The 25,262-nt window shown below is 59.4% G+C and overlaps 1 protein-coding gene across 1 annotated transcript; it reads right to left on the bottom strand.

Annotated features, from left to right (window-relative positions):
- Positions 1-21,170: 21,170 nt before the first annotated feature.
- ZBTB42 (zinc finger and BTB domain containing 42) lies at positions 21,171-25,262 on the bottom strand. The gene is made up of 2 exons (XM_059915135.1): positions 25,192-25,262; positions 21,171-24,664 (listed from the first exon to the last, which is right to left on the bottom strand). The coding sequence occupies exon 2, from the start codon at positions 24,645-24,647 to the stop codon at positions 23,376-23,378; it is 1,272 nt and encodes a 423-aa protein (XP_059771118.1). The 5' UTR covers positions 24,648-24,664; positions 25,192-25,262; the 3' UTR covers positions 21,171-23,375.

The following is a 25,262-nucleotide window of genomic DNA, read 5'->3' as shown; positions in this document are numbered from 1 at the left end:
CCTGCCCCACCACTGTCACTGCCGTCCCAGCACGGCCCAGGGGACCACTGCAGATGTGGTCCAGGAGGAGCTAATGGGACACCAAGTGAGTTACCAGAGCTCCCTAACTCACATCGGCAGGAACTCCGGAATCATTCTGTCCATGGAAGGATGAGACCAAAGGGGTGAGGCCAGGGAGGGTGGCATGCGAGACTGGGTGGGGCCCCGTGGGTGCTCATGTGGGTGCACGCAGGCAGAACTGGGATTTGCCGTTGCGGCTGAGTTGCTGGGAGAAGCACTAAGGGTTCGCTTCGTTGCTGGTTGAAGCAGAACAGGCTGGGGATCCAAGACCCTCGCCCAGCTCCCCAACCTGCGTCGGGCCATAGACCCCAAGCTCCGTGATGGAAGGGAGGCCGGGTCGCCCTGAGGAAGGGTGCTGCTGTGAGGTCACGTGTGTCTGCCTCAAACCCTTCTCCAGGCCTGTCCCAGAGGACCGTGGCCACCAACCACGTGAGCTGGGGAGGGAGGACAGCCACACCCTCTGGGAGTGGCCACATACTGGCTCCGAACTAGCCCCTTGGGCCTCCAAGTGCGACCATGTCAGAGGGGAGGCTGAGGGAGGTCAAGTGATAGAAAAAGTTTGACCCAAGTCCATCTCATAGTGAGGCCAGTGGGCCGTGGACGGTCCCGGTCATTTCCCCGCTCCTGGATGTATTGAACTTAGACAGACGTGGCACGGAAGTGATTTCCATATTGGCTCCCTGACCTATGGAATAAGAGCTAAGAAACTAGTTTAAGGGAAACTCATTTCTTCTCACAACACTCTGGACCCCAGGTGTGGGGTTTTCCCACACCAAGCACCCTTCCAGTTCTCAGCGGACACCCACTGGGTGTCCTACAGTTCAACTCAATTCTGAAACTATCTGCCTGGAAATAGCACAGATCCCACAGGTTAAGGACTCAGTCCCACAAGGCTGCCCCTTACCGTACCAGTCACAAGTCCACGTTGTCACCTGTGCTTCTGACTCAAAGGCTGTAAGTCGGGGGTCCCATGATGCCCTCCTCAGGTTCAATAATTTGTAGAATGGCTCACAAAGCTCAGGGAAACGCTTACTTACATTTACCAGTTTATTGTAAAGGATACAGGAGAAAAACCAGATGAAGAGGTCCATAGGGTGAGGTCCAGAAGTGTCTTGGGCACAGGAGCTTCCATCCTCATGGAACTGGGGTGCGCCACCCTCCTGGCACCTGGATGTGTTCCCAACCCAGAAGTCCATCGCATCTTGTTGTTGGAGAGTTTTCATACAGCTTAATCTGAAGCACCCCTCCCCCTTCCCAGGAGGTCAGTGGGTGGGGCTGAGCGTTCCAACCCTCTACCACTGGGCCTTTCTGGTGACCGGCTCCATCCTGAAGCCATCTAGGGGCCTCAACCCAAACCACCTCATTAGCATAAATCCAGGTTATCAAAAAGGGCTCCTTATGAAGAATAAAAGACACTCTTATCACTCAGAAAATTCCAAGGGTTTTAGGAGCTCTGGGCCGGGAACGGGGACAAAGACCAAATACATTTTTTATTATACCACGGGTAGAAAGGGCCGAGCAGAACATCCGAGGCGGCACTCCAGCCTCGCCAAAACTGTAATGCAAACCCACAGCATATCCCTGAGGGAAATGAAATTAATGTCACCATGAAAGTCTTGAAAAACACAGGGGTGGTGATTCTTTGAATAATGGTCCCCCCAAAGACGTCCATGTCCTAATCTCTGAAACCCTGGAACCTGAGGATATGGGACCTCACATGGTAAAAGGGACTTTGCAGCGGTGATTAACGCAAGGATCTTAAAATGGGGAGATGCTTCTGGGTTATCCAGGTGATCCATAGTAATCACAAGGGTCCTTACAAAAGTGGGGCGGGGGGGGGTCAGAGTGAAAGGGACCAGAGGTTAGGCGGTGCCTTGAGGATGGAAAAAGGGCCTTGAGCCAGAGGATGCAGGTGCCTCGAGAAGCTGGAAAAGAGAAGGGGATGGATCTTCCCCTCAGAGGCTGCGGAAGGAATACAGTCCTGCCGACGCCTTGATGTTAGACTTCTGCCCACCAGAACCGTGAGAGAATAAACGTGGGTTATTTGAAGCCCCTGAGTTTGTGGTGATTTGCTACAGCAGTGACAGGAAACTAACACACATCCCATTCCGTGTGTTTATTTCCCCTCTGCATTTGCAGGTTGGGTGTGAAGAACCACGGGATATTGTGATAATTTTAATCAGGTGGCGACATCTGCAGCTTTTCCAGATGTTGTGTGTTCATGGCGCAAACCACTGCACCCTTTGCACCCAGCGCGCGGCTAGTGACCTGTCTGGTGTTTTGTTTTGCTTTCCCCTCAATCCCGACTAGTCTAGAAAATCAGAAGCCGTCTGCTTTCACTTGGCAGGGGTACCAGTAAGCCCTGCTGGTCTCCTCATGGCAACGTCCCCCCTGCATCTGTCACAGCGTGGCTCCCGGGGAACTTGGTCACATTGACATCCCACAATTGATACATTGCCCTGTGCCCCTGCATTGACTGTATAATGCTAACTGGATCCAGTTATTAGGAAGTGGTAAGGACACCAGGTACCTTGGTAAGACGTGTGTCAGAAGGTGGGAGGTGAGCCTCATGGAAGTTCAGGTTGTGATATTTCCTCTGGTGATCTGGAGCGTGGTGGTCAGCCCTCCCTGCAAAGTGAAAGATGAGTCGCTGTAATTTGTGCCGCTCACCTCGAAAAATGGGGCGCCGTGCTTGGCCAGCCGCGCCTGGCGGCTTGCAGGATCTTAGTTCCCCGACCAGGGATGGAACCCGTGCCCCCTGCAGTGGAAGCGTGGAGTCCTAACCACTGGACCGCCAGGGAAGCCCCGTGGCAAGTCATTTTGGATTTTGGAGGCAGCATGTACCCTGTTTGGATATGTTTCCCCAACGTATTTACTGAGTGACACGTGGGCTTCCAGGTTTGGGTGGGGCTCAGAGCGGGAGAGAGAGCTCTTGCCTGGGGCCAGGCATGGTCCAGGCTGTCCTGCCATCTGGGGCTTATGACTCCTTGGGGTTAGCGCTGCTGAGGGGCCCGCAGAAGGTGGAGTTCTGTGGGGAGCCTCTGGCGGCTCTAACAGGAGAATCACAGGCAAGACCCCGAGATGTCTGGAGAGAGGTCCTGCTCCCTTCAGCTCACAGCTCTCCGTGCGAGAGGCAGCTCCCGGCTGGGCTGCTGGGCCCGGGAGACGCGACGGTGGGCCCTGGGGTGACTGCCCGCGCTGCCCTCGCACCCGCGCTGACCGTCCAGCCACACAGACGTAAAACTGAACGCGCCTCGCAGCACGCCCGTCCCTAACTGAAGACCGTGGACGTGAGCCCAGGCCGCCCGATCCAGAAGGCGAGGGTTTGCCTGAGACGGCTGCACCTCCTGAGACACTGAGGCCGCTGCTCAGACTCCTCCCTCCGAGTGTGTCTGTGGCCTCACGCAGCGCCCAGTTGATGGGTTAACAGAAGAGAGAAGAAGGGAACGAGCTGACGTGGGGTCTGAGCGGGCAGCTGTCCCCACAGCGCCACAGCCCCCAGGGAGGCCCCGGAGGACAGCGGTGAAGCCATTACCAGACAGGTCACAAGGACAGCCTGGGGCACGACTGCCCTGCTTCACGAGGCGTGGCTCACAGGTGGGGTGGCAGGCGGCGCGGAGGGTCGGCGAGGGCTGTTCTAAGAAGCCACTTGAAGTGGGCAGAGCCTGGCGACACCTGTGTTCTGTGGAAATGCCCCCAGAAGCATCCCCTGCCCAGGAGACGCTCGAAGATCAGGTCAACAGAATGGCCCCTTCCGCGGTGTCGGTCACCTCCTCACCCTCGCACAGCGGGCTCAGGGCAGCAGCCCGGTACACACAGCAGGCACCCGGCCGGCCCGCGCCATACCCCTGCAGCGGCCCTCACTGCCAGGTGCCCGTCTCACCAGCAGAGACAGGGTCTCAGCCACTGATGTGGCTCCATCCCCAGGGACCGCCTAGCTTCCTGGAAGCAGGGAGAGTGCCGCGGGCCCTCCCGTCGGGGAGGGGTCAGGGCTGGTTGTGCCCCAGGATTGTGTGTTTCCTACCTGGACGGCTCCCGCCAGCGCTGCCATCGCGGATGTGCAGGGTGCCTCATTCGCTCTCCTGGTGAGGAGGACTGAACATCTGTGTCCCCCACACCCAGATGTTGAAACCTCACCCCCCAAGGTGATGCATTAGAGAGGTGATTAGGTCTGGGGGGTGGAGCCCCCAGGAGTGGGATTAGTGCCCTCATAAAAGAGCCCCCGCAGGGCTCCCTGGCTCCCCCCACCACTCGAGGGCACAGCAAGAAGACATAACAAGAAGTCGTGAACCAGGAGGCAGGTTCTCCCCTGCCAGCGCCTTGATGTGGGACTTCCAGCCTTGAACGGCGAGACATCAATTCCTGTTCTCCGTAAGCCACGCAGTCTATGGCATTTTGTTACAGCAGCCCAAATGGACTAAGACACTTGCATTCTACAAACGGCACCTCTAATCAAGGGATTCATTTCAGAGGAAGGACGTGTGGCAGTGGCCTCGTGTCCACGAGCTTCTCTGGGCTCGTCCCACGCCCCTCACCCAGACGCCGGTGGCCTGGCCTCCTGGGGGCCCAGTGACGCTGAGGTGCGTCCAGCAGGACGGGGTACAGTCTCACACCCGGGACCAATGCACGACGTGTCTGGGAACCACGGGGTAGAGGCAGCACGACCACTTACTGTGACGTCTCATAATCTAGCAGAGGATCCCTTCCTTCCATCCTGGCCACGCGGGATCCACAGGACGGGAGGTCCCGGTCCCCAGTCGTCCAGGGAACGTGGACTGTTCCTGCACGTGAAGCAGAGACTGCCCTTGGCCGCTGGGCTCCTCCTGCTGCTGGACCAACGGCTGGAGAAGGGGGCTAGTGTGCCAGCCAGGGGGTCAGTCCTCATCGCTAGGGGGATGTGGGGTGGGAGAGAGCCCCACGTCAGGGACCCAGGGACTCGGGGGCCACATGACAGCCTCCCGGATGGTGGTAAAGGGCCGTAGAAAACTGTGGGACGCAGAGAGAACCACTGAGGACTCGGAGCTTCACGAATGAGGGTTCGGGTCCCACCATCTGGTAAAAACCCCAGCCGGCTAAGTGCTGGCAGAGAGAGAGAAGCGTGTGGCACCTGGGGGAGAGGAAAGAGGCTGTGATGGGGTGAATTGTGCCCCCAATTCATAGGCTGCAGTGCTGACCCCGGCACCTCAGCATGTTGCCTTGCTTGGAATAGGGTCCCTGCAGATGAGACCGGTTAAGACAAGGTCCTAATGGAGCGGGTGGCCCTCATCCCACATGACTGTGTCCTTACAAAAGGGGACATCAGACAAAGACACGCACAGGGAGAAGCCACGTGAAGACTGAGGCAGAGACCAGGGTGGTGCTTCTACAAGCGAAGGAAAACCAAAGATGCCACAACCACCAGAAGGTCAGAGGGACGCACGGGACAGAGTCTCCCACGCAGCCTCAGAAGGAACCAGCCCTGCCGACAGCCTGACCTCAAACTTCTGGCCTCCGGGACCACGAGAGAAAAAACCGTAGCTGTAAGCCACCCAGTTTATGGCACTTTGTTACGACAGGCCTAGCGACCCAACACAGAGCCTGTGGCCAACCGTGGCCTCACGACCAGCTTCTGACGTGTGGACAGCAGTGGACAGTGCAGCCCTTGGGCCCAGAAGCTGCGGCCCGTCCGGGGCCGCTCACCAGAGTTGCCTGCAGCCGGGGGATGTGTCCCTCACAGCCCATCCCCCTTGCTGCCCGACCAGGCGCTGGTACCTGGGCCCCAGAACTCCGGCCCAGACGGCCCGAGCTGCTCCCCCGGTTGCCAGGCCCTTCTTGGGGTCTGGCCCAGGGCGGGGGGTGCTCTGGTGTGTGCAGGCGGTGACAGGCTGGGGTGCTGACACTCTTCTTGGGGGACCTCAGGGTGCAGGTTGGGACAAGGCGAGGGTACACGCAGTGGGACCTCCCATCTGTGCCTGGTCCTGAACTCAGCAAACCTTAGGGCTGAGCCTGGCGGGACGCAGGCTTTAAGGTTAATCTGCTGTTTCTTTTGATGCCCTCTTTCCCCCCACTTCCCAAGGAGCAGGCAGTGGAGGCCAGCACTCAGCTGAGGACTCAGTTGCGCGTGTGGCCTCGCTGGCCTCGCCTGGTGACTTCGCTTCCTCCTGTTCGGTGGGGGGACTTCAGCCCGGCAAGGGGCGGGAGTGGCCACACAGGGCTGGGCCTTGCTGGGGCTCTGTCCCTCCCTCCCGCCCCCGAGCGCCGCGTGCTGCCTGCTGCCCGCCCGGCTCCCTGGCCGCTGGATTCCTGCGGGTGTGGCCAGTGGGCCTGACGGGCACACGTTTCTGAGCTCTGCTTTAAGAAAAAAAATCTTTTTAATATATATATAAAGAATATATAAAGATACAGTTATAGCTATGGGCTGAATTGTGTGTCCCCCAAATTTAAAAATTCATTGTTGGAGCCCTAACTCTGAGCACCTCTGAATGTGACTGCATTTGGAAATAGGGTCTTTACACAGGTAATCAAGTTAAAATGGGGTCACTAAGGTGGGCCCTACTCCAGTCTGACTGGTGTCCTTTATTTTTTTTTTTTGGCCACACCACGTGCCTTGTGGGGTCTTAGTTTCCCAACCAGGGATGGAACCCGGGCCCTCAGCAGTGAAAACGCGGAGTCCTAACCACTGGACGGCCAAGACTGGTGTCCTTATAGGAGGAGGAGATGAGGACACAGACACACGCAGAGGGACGACCACGTGAGGACACGGGGAGGAGACGGCCGTCTACATGCCATGGAGAGAGGCCTCAGGAGACGCCATGCCTGCTGACACCTTGAGCTCAGACTTCCAGCCTCTGGAACAGGGAGACAATGGATTTCCGTTGTTTAAACCACCTAGTCTGTGGCACTTTGTTTTAGCAGCCCAAGCGCACATATATATACATAATATATAATGTATATATCTATATGTATATATACACACACATATATATCTTTCATATATACTTATATTCATTTTTTATACAGCTTTTACAAATTTTCAAATACATGTGACTATGAGAATGCATTTCTGGGGTCCCTCCCAAAGCCGTGGAAGGGCTGGTGGGGGTGAGGCCCCTGAGGCTGGAAGCCCACTGCCCTCAGAGCACAGCAGCCCAGCTCCTCCGGCCCCTCCACAGAGGCGCCCCCAACCCTGCCCTGCACCTCTATGAACAGCACCCCGACGGCCGCCTCTGCGTCTGAACCTGCAGAGTGGGCTGTTTTCTGCGGCCCCCGGGGCGCCCCATGGCCAGGCCCACCTCCCACCCGTTGGGTGCCCGCTGCTCTAAGGGGCCTCTCGCTCTCATAAATACCCCGGGGAGTGGGCACCGTGTCCCGGAGTGCGGCCCGCCTTCAGGGAGGGTAAACCCAGCCCCTGCGGCTGGCTCTGCTCCGACGGGGTGGGTGCCGGTGGACTCTTGCCGCTGGAGCGAGATGCCCGTCTCTGTCGTGCAGGCATTTTGGACTGTGGAGCCCTCGCCTTGCTCCAGGGGTGATGGGACGCAGGGGCACTGCCTCTGCCTGAACGCTGCGCGGCTCCCCCAAGTCCCCTCCGGGCTCGGGCAGGACAGGTCAGGGGTGGGGGCGTGGCAGGAGGCCGGCTGCCCTGGCTGGCAGCTCTCAACAGAACTTGCTTTGAAAGCGCAGGGAGGGGAGTCTGGGCCAGCTGCTCCAGCTGTCCTCAGGGTGCGGGGGCCTCCCCACGCACAGCAGAGCCCACCACTCATACCTGGTTACACGTCCATCCGCTGGCCCCGCTCCACTCACCCGGTCACTGCTGCTCGGACGATGGGCTGGGGTCCTTACCTGCTGTATGCGTGTCCTGGGGCTGCAGTAACAAAGCACCACAAATCGGGGGGCTTAACAGAAGTTTATTCTCTCACACTCTGGAGGCCAGAAGTCCAACATCAAGGTGTGGGCAGCGCCGTGCTCCCTCTGAAGGCTCTAGGGGAGGGTCCTCCCCGCCTCCTCCAGCTTCTGGGGCAGCTGTCAGGCTGGCCTTCCAGGGCTCGAAGCCGCAGCCCCTCCATGTCTGCCTCTGCCGTCACACGGCCTTCTCCCCTGGGGGTCTGTGTCCAAATTTCCCTCTTCTTGTAAGGACACCAGCATATCGGATTGAGGTCCACCCTAATAACGTCTTTGTAACTTGACTACATCTGTAAAGACCCTATTTCCAAATAAGGTCCCATTCGCAGGTACCGGGGATTAGGACTTCAGCATAGCGTTTGGGGAGACACAATCCAACCCCTAACAGTTGTGTATAAAGGAATCCACTCTAGCTTGTTTAAGCAGATATGGATTTATAAGGGGCTGTGAGAGGGCTCGAGGATCTAGCTAAGCTTCCAGGAACAGTACCCAAAACCCCTGCCAGGACTGGTCCGGGTTCAGGCTCTGCTGCCCCCACCACACCCAGAGCTGCTGTGTCGGCAGCAGCAAGAAGCTGACACCACCCCCGGCCCCAGAAATAAGCTGCCTTTGCTGGGACCAGTCCAGCAAAACGGTCGCCCCAGCAGCCCACTGGGGTCCTGGTGCAGCCGCCCTCTCCCAGGTCAAGTCAGACATCTGCCCCTAGTGGTGAGGGGAGGCTGACCAACATAATCCTTCTGGATTCTAAGTGGGAGAGCAAGAATTCACGATGTGGGAACTACCAAATTTCAGAGAGGATATTCAAAAGATGCTGGGCGGTCGCAATGCCAGACATTCGCCACAGTCATAACTCCACGCTCTTCTCCCCTTCTCTCTTCCACTGTAGACCCCGGAAAAGCTTAGTGCCCACTCCCCAAGCTGTGCTGCAGTAGCACTGGTCATGTGACACAGTTCTGGCCAGTGAGATGTCACCGCCGGAAGCGGAATTTTGTTTCCATGATAAAAGAGATAGACATCCCTTTCACTATCCTTTCCCCTCTTTGTCCAGCCTGGGACATGGATGCGGTGTCTGGAGCTGTGGCAACCCTCTGTGAGCACAAGGGAAGCCTGGTATGATTGCAGAGATGCTGGTCTGACATGACCAGGCTGCTGAACTAACGCAGACTTGCCTGTCTCCAGGATTCTTGTTATGGGAGAAAAATAAATCCCTATTGGTTCAAACCACTGCACTTGTCATAATCTCTGTTACTTGAAGCTAAAGGTGCTTCTAACTGATATACTAGCCATCCATTCATCCCACAATCCATCTATGTATCTGTGAAAATTAATAATGGGAAGCCTCACTCAAATGGAATCAGGAGGCCAGAAAGAGGAGCTCACACACATGTACCACTCAATACATGTACCACATCAACACAGATTGGGACAGGAAGAGCGGTACCTTCATCCTCAGCAGGAAGTGACACTGCTTTACCACCAGCAGAGGAAGGAAGATTTTCTACTTGCCTGGCAACAGCTCAGCCAATGAGAGACAGTCACAATTTGGCCAATGAAAACCCACTATACTCTGATCTCCCAATTTCCTCCAACAGACTTTTTTTTCCTAATAGCCCTTCCCAACGTCCCCTTCTCTAGAAAAGAGTGTCCTCTCCTTTGCCTTGCCAGACTTTCGTGTGGTTTGCCATAGTTGCAAGTCCTGAATTTCAATTCTTTACTGCTCCACAATAAACTTGTTTTGCTGGTAAAGATAACTGGCTACTTTATTGGTTTTGATTAACATAGCCAACCATCCATCCATCCACCTAGAGTTAACAGTGGTTTTAAGGAATAAGGGACATCTGCTTAAATTTACTTGAGAGACTTGGAGGAGACAGGAGGCATAGAAACCAACCAGAAGTTAGAAGTGGGCATGGAGTAGGAGTTCATGCCAGGGAAGGCCTCTGTAGCAAGTTGTTTACTGTTAGAAGTAAGATTAGGGAGATGGAAAGTTTTGAAGAATTCCTAGATTTGTACAAAACCAAGCTTTCCAATGGGGATACCACTTGCACTATAGCCCTCTAAAGTAGTGGAGGTTTTTCTCCTAGAGCTCACTTATCTCAGGCTTTGGAGATGGGTCAGAATTCCCCTCCATCCCATTGAGGCCTCTAACATTCTTCTGCCCCTTGGAGAGAAATCCACGCTCCACCGCAGCTTCCTGCAAGCTGGTTCCATCACCCATCCCCCCTGGTGAGCTCTCGGTGAGCCCAGCTGGGGACAAAACCAAGATGTCTCCCCAAAGCCGGGCCCAGTCAGGCCGTGGAAGGGTTCCCATTTACAGACTTGGACTTGGAAGTAAGAAATGCAGACGGCCTTGCTGAGGGTCAGGACAGAGCTGCCCTGTCCCTGTGCCCCAGGGTTGAGCAAGGACCAGCAGGACCATAGGGTCGCTACTCATCTGTAGGGTTGGAGCTGCACACGGGAAGCAGGACGGCTCAACAGGGGGTGCGAGGCCTGAACAAAGCCCTAGACTCAGCAGACCCCATCCGTGGGTAGGCTTTCGGTCTCTCCTCCAGTCACCCAGGACAGGCATTGGCCTGTCCCTTTCTGTCCTGCTGTCCCACGGGGTGGCCGCAGCGTGCGTAGGGATGACCCATCTACCATGCCCCCTTATTCACGCCTCCAACATGAAGCGACCGTGCCGTACACGGATGGACAGGCCGGACAAGGCCGGCCACCGCCCGGTCAGTCAGTCAGCGAACGACTGAGCCTTCACTCCTGCAGTCGCCCACACTTAGCTTGCAGGACGTGTCGGGCACGGCGGGACCCCGGCGGACGGTGGCGCTCAGACCACACACCGCGGCACACTGCACCGTGGATGGGCCATGAACAACACGTGACCCACCGCCCACCGCCGCCGGCCGGAACCCGCCGCCCAGGGGCTCGCGTTTCCGGGGGAACTTCCCGGTGCGACCCGCGCGCCGTCCCACGTGACGCGCGAGCGCGCAGTGGGAGGGAGCGAGCATGCGCGGCCTGCGCCGGTCACTTCCGGGCGGGCTGCGGGCGGGGGCGCCGGGTCGCTGCCTCCCGGGGCCCGCCAGGCCCCCTGCCCGCCCCGTCCGCCCCAGCTGCGCCCTGCTGTTTTCATTTGGACGTGTCAGGGCGGCTTCTCCAGACGCCCGCCTTTCGTCGCCACCCGTCTGGCTGCAGGGTCAACTCGGGGAGGGGGGCGTGGCGAGTTGTCCCCTCTCGAACCTCCGCAGGTGGCATCAGAGGACAGGCAGGTCGTTCGTAATAGTGAGGAGGCGGCGGGTAACGTGGGACCTGGGGGGCGAGAAGGAGCGGGGCCCGCGGGCCCTCGAACCCCAGGCCCCAGCCCCCGGACCCCGGATCCCAGTCCCTGGACCCCAGACCCCGGGTCCCGAATCCCAGTCCTCGGACCCTGGATCCCAGACCGCGGACCCCAGCCCCCTCCCCGGCCACCCCGTGAGCTGCTGCTAGGACAGCCATCCCCGCCAGAGAAAACCCCAGCCCGGCAGGAAAGCACCCAGCACGGTTGGGACCTGGGCCTGGGCTGTGACGCCAGGCCTCAGAGAGGAAGGGCTCCGGACGATGCTGGGAAATGAGGTCAGAGGGAGGGCAGGGGCTGGGTCACTCGGGGAGGAAGGAGATAGAATGTCTTTGCCAGTGCGATGAGGAACCAGCGGGGGATTCTAAGCCACGGGGGGGATTGTGTGGAGGATGTTAGCGCTTGGAGAAGGGTGCTGGCCGTGGAGGAGAGAGACTGGACCTCTGTTCTGCAGACAGGCTTCAGAACTCGCTGTGGGCCGGGGGGAGTGAGGCAGAGGAGGGACCCGGGGGTGACATCCAGGCTCTCAGCTTGAACAGCAGGCTCGCTGATGCCCTCATTTACCGAGTGGGGGCAGCCGGGTGAAGAGTGGGTTTGTGGGGGGAAGTCCAGGTTTCACTTTGTGTTCCCGGAAGGCACACAGGAGTTGTGTGGGTGTTGCATATGTGACTGGGCTCACAGGGGAGCTCGTGACAGGCAGCGTCAGTTTAGGAGGCCCCAGCAAGACATGGCATCCCGCAGGATGGGAAAGGATGAGATTCCCTAGGAAGGGGGCACTAACGGTGGCGGGGCCGGGGTGTTGCCTGGGAGGGCTGCTGAGGAGAGCCAGCACGTGCAGAGAGGGGATCGGGGTGGAGAGCAGCCAGGGAGGTAGAAAGAAAACTGGGAGGTGCCGGGAGGAGGGTTTGAGGGGGATGGTCAGCTGAGGCACATGCTGCTGAGAACTTGGTGCAGAGCACAGCGACAGCAGGGCCTCTGACTTGGTGACCTGGAGTTTCGGTGGCGTGTTGGGAGAGAAGCTGTTTGGAGAGGATTACAGAATAAATAGCAGCTCTTCCCCTTGAACTAGATGAGCTGACTGGAGAGTTCAGTGGGAAATGAACAGGCCAAAATAGCCCCCTCCCCCCAAAAAACAGAAAAAAAGAGAAATTGGAGCCGCTCTCCCCGCCAGATATCAGAACACGTGACGAGGCCCATTCAGTCCAGCCCTGGAGCTCGGCTGCGGGGACTGTGGGAGAGCAGCGGGAGGGGGCAGACCTGGACGCACGTGGGGATTTGTGGAGGGGCCGCTCTCCAGTCAGCGAAGGGGAAGGTGGACACTGTAGTAAAGTGTCGCTCATGTGAAGATTGAGAAAGTTAGATCCTCCGCTTGAGCATGGACCAGTTGAAACGAAAATATTGATCAAAGATATAAATGTAAAAGAAGTGAAACCGTAAAAATGCCAGAAAGAACTGGGTGAATTCCTTAGCCTCGGAGTAGAAATGCCTGTGGGAAAGTGGGCAGAGGGTGTGAGCACAGGAAAGCAGGGAACCTCACATGTAACAAGAGAAATGCGAATAAAATGAGTCCGAGAGGCTGTTTTTCACCTGTCAGATATTTTTAAATCCCAAAGTTTGATACCACACTGGGCTGTCACGGTGGTAGGGAAGCAGATGCAGGGGGTGAAGGTAGGTGCGACCTTCACGGAGGCAGTTTGGCCCCTGATGGGATCATAGGTGCTTTTACCCACTGGGAATGTACACCGAATACCCCCTGTGAGGAAGGATGCACGATAAAGGTTATTAGCCGAAGCACTGCTTGTAACAGCAAAAGCTTGGAAACCACCCAGGTGTCCATCTCTAGGAGACCAAATAATACAATAGTACAACCGCACCAGGGAACACCGTGCAGCCATTGACAAATAAAAGGGTCAAGGAAATTTTTATGTGTTGATGTGGGAAGGTCTCTATGGTCTTTTTTTAAGTGAGAAAAGAAAAAAAAAAAAGCAACGTGCAGAACAGCATACATAGTATGCCACTTTTGGGGGGTGATAATGGAGGGAAAGAGTATTTGCCTGTATTTACAAAAAGGAACAATGGAGAATACGCAAGAAGTGAATAATGGTGGTAACACGAAGATGAGGGTGTACAGAGCGGGCAGGGAACATATAAATCAGAGGGGGCATTCAGTGTGTGTCTTTTAATGACAAAGAATAAAGATTAAAGCATAATACTTAGGGAAAAGCAGAAATAGAAGGTACACAGAACTAACCAGTCATGTGAAAAATCTCGCTGGGAACAGCAGAAAAGTGGAAGGAGATGGGGGATAAAGGAAGACGTTTACATTTTAATTAACATTCGATCTGGGAACTAATGATTGGTAACATGATTCAAAATTTAAAAAGGTCCCCCACTTCCCACACCAGCCTCCAATTTCCCTCCCCATAAGCGACCAAAATATCCAACTTAGCTATTTCTTTAGTGTTTTTCCAGAGAGATTTTATACCTATGTGAATTACGTTCATGTGCATAGAATGTGCCCTGTTTTTACAGGGGGAGGCTGGCACACCACCACGCCCTGCACTTCCTAGCTTCACTTCACAGCGTGAAGATCACCCTGCCCCACACAGGGCACCTCCACTTCCACGGCTGTAGAGTATTCCGTTCAATGTGTGGACTGTGGTGTCACTTAGCTGGTCCCCTGCCCCTGGACATTTAAGCCTTTTCCAGTGTTCTGCTACATTGAACAACGCTCTGATAAATACTCTTATACATAAGTCGTTGGGCACATATGTGAGCTTATCTGTACGATAGCTTCCTAGAACTTCTGGGTCCAAGCATTCATTGCCATTGTGACGTGGACAGCAGTTGTCAAGTCGCCCTCCACATCGGACACGTGCCAGCCTGCACCCTGCCCGTCATGCCCACAGCCTCCCCAAGGAAGGGCGGTACCAGGCTGTTATCTTCGGCAGGCCAATGCAAAATGTATCTGTGTATTTTTTTTACTCTGAACATGTATTACAGGGGACTTCCCTGGTGGCGCAGTGGTTAAGAGTCCGCCTGCCAATGCAGGGGACACAGGCTGGATCCCTGGTCTAGGAAGATCCTACATGCCGCGGAGCGACTAAGCCCGTGCGCCACAACTACTGAGCCCGCGCTCTAGAGCCCGCGAGCCACAACTACTGAGCCCACATGCCACAACTACTGAAGCCTGCACACTTAGGGCCCGTGCTCTGCAACAAGAGAAGCCACCGCAATGAGAAGCCCGCGCACTGCAACGAAGAGTAGCCCCCGCTCGCTGCAACTAAAGAAAGCCCGCGTGCAACAACGAAGACCCAATGCAGCCAAAAATAAATAAAATTTAAAAAAAATAAACGTATTACGGAAAGTTTCAAATACACAAATGTCTTTTAAGTACAATAAGCTCCCTGTACCCGTCACCAGTTTCAGCGACCACCCTCTTTCCGCCATTCTAGTTGTGTCTAGACCTTCACCTGCTCTTGTCCTCCTGCAACTATTTTAGTCTTGACAGTACGTGTGTTGAAATGCACAAAGCTTAACTGTAACTCTTGACAAACGCTACCCCTGCACAGCACACCCCCAATAAGCTCTAGAAGTGTCCGTCACCCCAGAAGGTCGCTTACATCCTGCCCAGTCATTCCTCCCCGTCTGCCCAGACCCCCTTGGACAGCCGTTCCTGCCCTCAAGCTTCCTGCTGTCAGTGTGCGTGGCCAGCCGCCTTCTCCCCTCTGAACGGTGACGTTCGCCCACATTGTGCCTTACTCGCTGGTCCCCTTCGGGTCCGTTCTACGACGTGGTGTGAGTGTGCTGCCATCGCATTCACGGACGTTTGGGCTGTTGCTAGTTGCCAGGTAAATAGGGAAAAGCCGCTGTGAACATTGCAGTCGGGTGCCTTTGTGCTCACGGGTGCCAGTTCTCCTGGGCTGTGCCCTGGAGCGGAGCTGCTGCGTCCAGACATAGGTGTATGTTGACCCTGGTGGGAAACGCGATCCCTTTTGCACGCAGTGTGGGAGCGTTCCGGTGGCTCCAAGTCCCCACGCATGCTTGGTGGTGTCGGTCGTTGAGTTTCAGGATGGGCGTGTGGTGACGGCTTGCTGTGGTTTTATTTCACACTCCTCCACGTGCCTCTCAGCCATATATGTGTGTAACTTCCCTTGGGACGTGTCTCTAGACCCTGCGGCCACAAATGCACACGTCTGGCTGGTTGCAGCTTCTGTTTTTCAAGGATGGGCTCCTGTCCAGCTTCTGCCTGCTTCCCTCGCTCTCCAGTGCCTTCAAAGTGTTATTTAAAACATATATTTTTGTCCAGCATTTCTCACTGTCGTCTGTGGGGGTGGGCGGCAGTCCAGCCATGCTCCGCGGGCATCGCAGACTCCGTGAGATTCATTTGCATGTCTCTCTGTTATGATACCGTTATGAAGGAGGTCAGGCAGATCCGTCGGGCCTGCCTTTTCCGTGGACTCCACAGCAAGGGGAATGTTTACAGCCGTCCAGGTTCTGGTTTTGCCCAGGAGTTTGACAGAAAAAGAGGGCCAGTGACTCAAGATCTGGGCAGGTGGAGTGAGTAAAGAGGGGGGCAGGGCAGGAGACGTGGTGAGAAGATGGCAAGGTCAGTGGGTTCACAACCACGAGGCCGAAGAATTATTACTGAGAAGCTTGATCAGGTCAGCGGGGAGCGAGGGAGTCTGAACTTCAGATCCCAGAGCAGATGCCGTTGCTGGTGGTGACGGAGCCAGGAGCGGGACTGAGGGGGGATGGAACAGGCCTGGGAGCCCAGGGCAGGGCGGGCACTGCGTTTCCTGCACAGGGTTGAATCTTGGAGGCCTTGGCAACTGGAGGGGGAGATGGCGGAGGGGAGACAGGCGGAGAGCCCACAGGGGTGAGGAAGGGAGGGGCTTTACCTGGACGGCAGGAGCCTCCAGAGGGCTGGGGTCTTGTGAAGGGCAATGGGGACACATGTGCTTCCCTTCCTGGCCCGGCTGGTGGGGGCTGATGGGAGCAAAGGCTCGTCCGTGCCCCCTGAAGGAAAGCAGAGTCTGTGCGGGACGGTCAGGTGGGACCAGACGCGGGGCCACCCTGGGGAGGAGGCATCTGCCCTGCGATGGAACGAGGGTGACAGTGGCCCCTGTAGGGGGTGTGGGCTCCTGAGGAGGGCGATGTCCCCACAGCTGCGGCTCTGAGTGCCAGGCGGCACACAGCCCATGGGTCGGAGGGCAAAAACGGAAATATCAACAAACGTCACTGACAAAAACACTGCAGTGGCTTCTCTGGATGTGGGCAGAGCCAGGCTGGGATCTGGGCCTCCCGGCTCCCGGGCCAGGGTCCTCCGGCCTCCATGCCCTTCTGAAACACCAAAGGTGCGGGTTGGACTCTGTCCCTCAAATTCACATGTTGAAGCCCTGACCCCCAGGACCTCAGAACGTAACTACATTTGGAGATGGGGTCTTTACAAAGGTAATCAAGTTAAACGGGGGTCACTAGGGTGGGCCCCAATCCAGTCTGACTGACGACCTTATAAGAGGAGGAGATAAGGTCAGAGACACGCACGGAGGGACGACGTGAGGACACGGGAGAAGACAGCGTCTACACGCCGCAGTGACAGGCCTCGGGAGAAGCCAGCCCTGCACCTCCTGGCTCTGGGATTCCAGCCTCCAGGGTGTCAGACAGTGATGTCTGTTGTCTAAGCCCCTGCCTGTGGTGCTGTGTGATGGCAGCCCTAGCAAACTAGTACCACCAGTGAAGAAACCAATGACAAGCTGTGATATTATGATTTATAATAAGAAATACAGGGAATTCCCTGGCTCTCCAGTGGTTGGGACTCTGCACTTTCACTGCCGAAGGCCCGGGTTCAATCCCTGGTTGGGGAACTAAGATCCCCCAAGCCACGCAGCGAGCACAGCCAGAAAAAAAAAAAAAAAAGAAATACATATTTGGTCTTAGTCCCTGTTTCTGGCACAGAGCTCCTAAAACCCTCGGCATTTCCTAAGTGAAGAGAGTGGTCAAGGTGTCTTCTGTTGTGTGAATGAGGTGACCTTGGAAACACCTGAGGGTGCAGACTGGTTGCCAGGAGAACCAATCACGTGATGACAGGGCTGGAACTCTCAGTCCCCACCCACCCCACCCCCCATACCTGACCTCTGGGGAGGGGAGAGGGGCTGGAGGTGGAACCAACGATCAATGGCCAGGGACTTCCCTGGTGGCGCAGTGGGTAAGACTCCACGCTCCCAATGCAGGGTCTCGGATTAGATCCCCGGTCAGGGAACTAGATCACAAATGCATGCCACAACTAAGGAGCCTGCGAGCCGCAACTAAGACCCGGTGCAACCAAATAAATAAATATAAAAAAAAATCAATGGCCAATGTTTTAATCAATCATGCCCATGCATGAAGCCTCCATGATACCCCAAAAGGACGAGGTTCGGAGGGCTTCCTGGCTGGTGAGCCCGTGGAGAATCGGGGAGAGGGGCTCATTCAGAGGGAGCCTGGAAGCTCACGCCTGTCCCCACACCTCACCCCGGCGTCTCTTCCATCTGGCTCTTCCTGAGCTATATCCTTTTATAATAAACCGGTGATCTAGTAAGTAAACCGTTTTCCTGAGTTCTGGAGCCGCCCTAGCAAATTAATCAACCCCAACGAGAGGTCGTGGGAACCTCTGATCTATAGCCCAAGGGTTAGAAGCACAGGTGACAACCTGGCGTCTCAACTGGGTGGGCGGTCTTGTAGGACTGAACCCTTAACTGTGGGATCCGAGCTTTACCTGGATAGATAGTGTCGGAATGGAGTTGAATTGTAGGACACCCAGCTGGTGTTAGAGAATTGCTTGCTGGAGGGGTGGGAACGCCCCCCGCAACACACACACACACACACACACACACACACACACACACACACGTAGGCACACAGAATGGAATTGGGTCCAGAGCCTAACTTTCAAGGCCTCAGCTGTCTGCTGAAGGAGGCAAGGGAACAGGTTTCTCTTTACACAGATTTCTGTTCAAATTGGAGAAAACAAACCCATCTGGGTCCAACCCAGGGAGGCGAGGCCCTGCCCCTGGATTTCGCGGGATCCCTCAGGTCACTGACTTCTCTGAGGGGCTACCGGCTAGCCTGGCCGGAGCTGGGGTCAGGGGGCCTGGACACTGTCAGCCCAGCCGGTTTCCTCTCTGAACGGCCCCCGCCCGGCCCCCGCCCTCCTGCCAGCTGTCCTGGACTCCTCGGACCACGGCCCCCCCCCCTCCGGAGCCCTCGGGGGGCCGGGCAGGGACAGCTGCAGGGGGAGCATGCGGGGTGGCCCAGGAGGCCTGGGGCCCAACGGTGTCGCTCCTCCAACTGCCCTCCCATCACACCCGACCCAGCACGGCCGGCACTCCGGGGACTGGCTTGCCTGCTCCGCGGGGCACTGTGGCCAAGCCCTCCGCCCTCTGCCCTGGGTGGACATCGTCAGCAGCAGCGCTGCCCGTGTGCCCGCTGGACGGTGTTCCAGGCTCCCCTCAGCAGCTGTCTGCCATGCCACGGTGCCTGTTCTACAAGTGAGGACACGGAGGCGGGGGAGAGGAAGGGACCCGGGGACAGGGACCGAGGAGGGCTTCTCTCCGTGCTGGTGTTGGGAGGCCAGGTGGCCTGCGTCGGGTGGGGAAGGCACAGATATCTTCCTTTCTGAGCCGGTGGTGGGGTGGGGAGGGGAGGGGGAGGGGGAGGGGACTGAGAAGGTCCTGGAACTTGAGGGCACAGGAAGCGGGGCGCAGATGCTGCAGCACCTCTGGGAGGACCTCACCGTCTCCGCCACTTCTCGGCTTGTAGATACCGAGCACCGGGCCCTCAGCTTGGAAACTGGCCTAGATGAGGGGTCAGTTTCTGCAGGGACCCGCCACAAAGGCAGTGGTGGACGTGACCGTGGACGTGGGGGAGGAGGGGGAGGGGAGGTATAGTGACCATGACAATGCCAATGGCCGTGAGAGAGGAACCATGCGGCTGAGGTGGGAAGAGCAGTGCCGGGGACCAGCAGAAGCTGGCAAGCAGGGCTGGAGCCGTGTCCGAAGCCTGCGCGCCTGTCCTCGGGTGTCTGAGGATGAACCTCCCTCAGCAGCGGGCATGAACCCAGGGAGGGGCGAGACCCGGTGTGGGGGGAGTGGGCAGCTGGCTGAGCCCCCGGAAGCTGGGGAGGGAGGCCTGAGGCTGGCCGGAGCTGCCCTGGCCTCTCCCTGCCTCAAAGCCGGTGGCTTCCCTGGAGCGCCCCGGCCGTCACAGCCCTGCGCCCGCTGGCACACGACCCCTCGCTCTGACGCCCCTGCAGCAGCGGCCCTCGGCCTGGCGCACCCATCTCCGCGTCCACCTGGAGGGTCCTGAGCGCTCACCCTGCCAGGGGGCCCTGGGGAGCCCTCTTGCCCCGGAGTCCGACCCTCTGCACTCTCCGTGGGCTCCTCCGTACTGCCCCGAGCGCCAGCTGCCAGGGGGCTGCGTCCAGCACCGCCGGCGTTCCTGAAGGTTGTGCAAAGAGGGCCTGGCTTTGGGACTGCGTGCCAGCCGGGCCCCTCCACGATCTGCCCAGGGGCCAGGCTGGATGCCCTCCCCGCACCCCAGGAGCGGGGGCGACAGCTTCGGGGGTGGGCATGTCAGTGCGCAGAGTGCGAACGCGGCTGGGCAGAGCCGCCGGCGGGAGGGGTCCCGGAAGCCCCTCCCTAGTCAGCTCTGCCCCCAGGCACCTTTTGACTGCCCTCTTCCCCTGCCCGGCTGGCCCGGCAACAGCCTTCTCCGGGGCTCTGAGAAGGCCCGGGCTGAGTCATGGGCCCAGCTGGGAACATGACAGGGCCGCCCTGCAGGACAGTGGCTTAGGTCCAGGAGGAAGGCTCCGTGGGAGCCAGGCTGGGCAAGGGAGGGAAGGTGCCAGGCACAGCCTCCCAGAAGCAAGGCCTTGCGCTTGGGGTCAGGACTGGGGAGGCCTCGAAGCTTGGCCCAAGAACCAGCAGCCCTTCTGGCACCAGTTCAGCTCGGGGCAACTTTGGGGGACCTCTAGGCAAGCAAGGTCCCCCCGCCCTGCCCATGGGGTCTGTCTCAGCTCTTCCTGGAGGGTGTTTGGCCAGGACTAGGCTTGGGACACACATAAGGCCATCTGCTCATCTGTCCTGGGCCTGGTGAGGAAGGCACAGCTCCCAGGAGGCTCAGGGCAGCACCAGCTTCACGCCCCTCCGTGAAGCAGCGGGGTGGGGGGGGCCCTGGAACACCCATACGCACCCGCCCATCAGCCCGGGCACCAGCTGGGCTGGCTCAGGGATCCTGGAACCACCAAGGGGCCAGGCCCACCCAGCCGCCCAGCCAGCCTGACCCCCCCGGCCCTCTAGACATCAAGCTGGGCTCCACGGGGTGGGGATGCGGGCAGCAGGCGCACAGCCCCCTCCCAGTCCTGCCCACCTCTGTGAGGGCCCATCCCGCCCAGAGGGAGGTAGGGGTACAAATGAGGTGTGGAGGGAGGGGAGAGGGCACAGGGTGGGCTTGGGGAGGGGAGCGGGGTGGGAGAGGGCAGGGGAGCTGGGGTTGCCCCTGGATGCAGGGGCACAGGAAGACCCGGAACCACAGGATTGGGAGCCTCAGATCTGAGTCCCAGGGCCTGCGGGTGCTCAGAAGGCACCCCAAGCGAGAAGCCACGAGGTCTCTCACCAGGTCCCAACCTGCATCCTGCTCCCTGGGACTCCCCTCCCCCAATTCAGGGTTAAGGGGGTACAAATCTGGGGAAAGAGTGTCTGTCACCTGTCCACGGCCCTGCCCCAGTCCCCTCCACCCACGAGGCACAGCAGGTGGCATCTGGGACAGGGCTCCCAGAGTGCCCACCACCCACCTGGGTCCCCCCCAAGACCAGCGGCGCCCCCAATTCCCACACGCACTCCTGTCCCCAGGAATAATCACGGCCGTCTCCACCTGGGGTGGGCTTTATTACCACTGTCATTGAGACGATGATGAAAACATGGGAAGACAGCACTGATTTCCAGACCTTCACAGCAGGCGGGCACGTGCACACAAAACCTCCCGCGGAACGCTAAGCATCAACAACTGTCCTCTGGGCACCCAGAGCCGCCCCCCAGGGGCAGGACAGCAGTGACCGAGGGGCAGGAGGCTGAGCCGCCCGGGAGGACCCACACAGCAGGCTCCACCCGAAATGCATTTACACGCACCTCTGCTACACGATGGCACACGATTAGCGTCTTAAATATACTTGTGTGTGTATGTATATCTATTTTATCTGAACCGCGTCAGCTATTAAATGTAAAACTGACCTCCTCTCTGTACATTAACTTCACAGTAACTGTTTGCAAAAGACAATGAATCCAGTGTTGATAACTCAGGGCAGGCTTCCTGCCCCAGGAAAATAAATTTCTTCCCCGGTGGAAACTCCTTGGGGAAAACCAGGCCTGATGCTCATCTCCCCGCTGCCTGCTGGGGTGGGCGCGCGGCTGCTGGTCCGGCTCAGGCCCCGCCTTTGCTGGACACAGGTGCCCACACAGGCAGACTCACACTCACACACACTCACACACACACACACACACACACACACACGGAAATTCGATCATGAAGCACATCATGCCAAGCGTGAGGTCCCACCAGCCCTTCCAGAGGTGGAGGGGCGCCAGGACAATCAGAAGCGGAGGGCCCCTTCCCCCAGCTCTCTCTCTGGTCCGCAGGCCAGTTGCCCACACACCGGGAGAGCCGAGGGCTTGCAGGGAGATGGTCCCCGCCTGTCCACCTGCTGCAAAGGCCAATGGTCTTCTCACTCCAGACCAGGCAAACGAATAAATACGACATCAAGTGTTGTCAGGGGCCGAGAACATCATTTAAACTTGAACTCTGACCTCAGCACCACTTCCAGTCACAGCAGAAAGAGCCCATGCAGTCTGGGGAAACCAGGAACCCAGGTGGCTCTGCCACCTGCGGGACTCCCAGAAGCTGGGGCAGCCCCACCCCTGCCCCCCCCTTGGGTTCCAGCAGCGAGCCCTGCTGGGTGAGCCGGCAGGCGAGGCGGGGCGCCCCCCACCAAGCACGAATGTGGCTGCCTTTTGCATCTCAGGGGCATCAGCCCAGAGGCCCCCCGCCGCCCCTCCTCGCGAGATGGCTGCTTTCACCCAGGCCCCACTGTAGGGAAGGGAAACGCTGCAAACACGGCTCCTGGTAAAGAGAGCAGCCCTCAGCCCCCCTGCTCAGTGCTCTGGAAATGACCAGCAGCTCCAGGGAGACCCTGAGCAGGCGGAGAAGTGACCTTCAAGGTCAGGCCTACCGTTGACCTGCGATACTCAAGGCGGGCAGCTGCGTTCCCAGCCCCCTCAGTCCCACCCTGGGGAGGCTCAGAGGCGCACTGGATCCTGTGCTCAGGCAGGGGAGCGGCACGGCCCATCACCCACGGGCAGACATCTGGCAACCTCCGGAGGCTCCTTCTGTATCTAAAGAGAATCGTTTCCAAGTCCCCACTTTCTCTGCCCTCTGATACGCTGCGGTCAGGGTCGAAAGCTCTGGAGGGCCTACCTCCCACCCCAGCGCCTGTAACTCTGGAGCCTCGCAGCTTCTGGCTGGTTCTGCTCCTGCCGCCCTGGGGTCCCTGCTGGGGCCTGCACCCCCGTCACACCAGCTGTGCCCTGCTGGCTCTCACTGTGCCCGGGGCCTCCCCTGCAGGGGCTTCCACTGCCACCCGCCAGGAGTAGCCTGTCCCATCAGAGCTCCCTGGCGGAGGCTCACACTGGCAGCATCTGTGAGCGGGCATCCGTCACCGAGCGCCGTGCCAGGCTCACAGGGTACCCCTGAGCCTGCTGGTAAGCTGGTCAGCAAAGCCCCGAGTGGAGGGTCAACGGGCCTCCTCGAGCTGCGGACACTCCTTGGGACTGGCTGAGGGGATGGAGAGGAGGGCGGTGTCTGGTCAGGGCACGTCCAGGAGCAGGAGTGAGTTGGCGGAGGCACAAGGCTGGAGAAGGGCTGTCCGTGGGGCTCCCAGTCGGCCCAAGTCTGAGGCCGCGTTCCCAGGGCAGCAGGGTTCTTTCCCCCGGCGGGCCCAGACTCAGGGGCTTCACCTGCTGAGCTCCGGCCCCTCACACTCCATCCGCCCCTCCTTCCACCCTCACCCCTGCAGCGAAGGTCACACCAGCAGGGACTTGACCAGGCCACAGTGGAACTTGCGGACGTGGCGGTAGAGGTCCCCCGACTGCGTGAAGCGGCGCTCGCACCAGCGGCAGGCGTGGGGTTTCTCGCGCGTGTGCACCACGGCGTGGCGGCTCAGGTTATGCGAGTACTGGAAGCTCTTGCCGCACTGCACACACGTGTAGGGCTTTTCGCCCGAGTGCGTGCGCTCGTGCCTCTTCAGCGTGTAAGTGCAGGAGAAGGTCTTCCTGCAGAGCGGGCAGGTGGGCGCTGCGCCGTCGGGCGAGAGCCGGGCGCGGCCGCCGTCCCGCTCGCGGAAGTGGGCGCTGAGGTGCAGCTGCAGCACGTGGGCGCTGGGGAACAGCTTGCCGCACAGCGGGCAAAGGCAGAGGCGCCCGCCCGGCCGCAGCACATCCTCGATCGCCCCCCGCTCTGCCTCCAGCTCCAGTTCCCCACTGCCCACTTCGCTGACCCGCAGCGGCTCCAAGCCCCCGGCCAGGCGCTGGGCTGCAGGAACACAGGGCGGCTGCAGGGGGCTGTGGGGGCACCGAGGGCTTCTGCTGTCCTCTTGCTCGGACAGTGTGTCTGGCTCGTCCTTCACGATCGGCTGCGCCCCTGGCTGCATCCGGCTGCAAGGGGGTGTCTGGAGGACGCAGGGTGGGCGGATTGGCTCCCGCCTCGGGCCAGGCTTCAGCGACAGGTCCAGGGCCCGGTCTGACTCGCCAGGAGCCTGCCAGGGGGGAGGCCCCAGTGCCGGTGGAGGGCGGGTGGCCTTGACCCCAGCGGGAGGGAGCCTGGTCTTCTGGGCGGCTGGACAGAGTACAGGGGACCAGTCAGACAAGGGGCCTGGGGGCTGGCCAGGCAGCTCTGCCCCAGGGGCAGGCGTCTCCAGGGGCAGCGCGCGCTCCTTCTCCCGGAGCCTGTTCTTGCAGACCTTGACGATGTCGTACATGTGCAGGTAGCTGGCCGCGGCCAGGACGTCCTCGACGGGCAGGCTGCGCAGGTCCAGGCGGCCCTCGTACATGAAGTCCAGCAGACGGCCGAAGGCGGGCGCCGTGACGATGTCGCCGTTGAGCCGCACCGTGTCGCGGCTGCCCGCGGGCCGGTCCCTGTAGAAGAGATGGAAGTAGACGCTGCACGCGGCCAGCACGGCGCGGTGGGCCGGGAAGCGCGCGTCGCCCACCAGCACGGTGCAGTCGCACAGGAAGCCCAGCTCACGCTGCTGCCTCAGGCGGCCCAGCAGCCGCCCGCCGTGCTCCGGGAACTCCATGCCGCCGCGGTCATCACCTGGGCACAAACGGGACTCCCGTGAGCGCGCCTGGAGACGCCGCGGCCGCCGCTCGCCCCCAGTCGCCCGACCAGCCCTCAGCCCTTCCCGGGTGCGGGCAGCACGGGGAGAGGGGCGCGGGGCTCCGCGCGCAACTGCCCGCCTGGAGCCGCCCTGGGCACCTGCCCGGAGCAGGAAAAACTCGATCGAAAGTAAACAGGAGCCGCTCCGCCGCGGGGGCGGGTCCCGGGACGCGGGCGGAGGGGGCCGGAGTCGCGCGAACCTGCGCGCGTCCCCGCCTGGAGTGCCCCTCCCCGCTAGGGCGCCTCTGAACTTCACTCCGGGGCGGCCGCCTGCCGCGTCCCCCGACGCCCGAGTCGCCGCGGCGCCGCCACCCCCGGCCCGCGCCCCCGCGCCGCCTCCGGCTGCTGCCCGGCCCGCCAGATGCAGCCGCCGCCGCCGCGGGCCCCATTTATGGCAGCGCGGCCGCGGGGAGCGGGCCGGCGGGCGGGGCGGGCAGAGCCGGGCGCCCGCCCCCCGCGCTCACCTCCGCCGCCCCGAGCTCCTCTCCGGCCGCTGCCCGCGCCGCACGCCCTCCCCGGTGCCGCCCCGGCGCGC

The sequence above is a fragment of the Balaenoptera ricei genome, chromosome 2 (genome assembly GCF_028023285.1).
Source record: "Balaenoptera ricei isolate mBalRic1 chromosome 2, mBalRic1.hap2, whole genome shotgun sequence".
NCBI lineage: Eukaryota > Metazoa > Chordata > Mammalia > Artiodactyla > Balaenopteridae > Balaenoptera > Balaenoptera ricei.
This window is presented reverse-complemented; position numbering and strand designations above follow the sequence as displayed.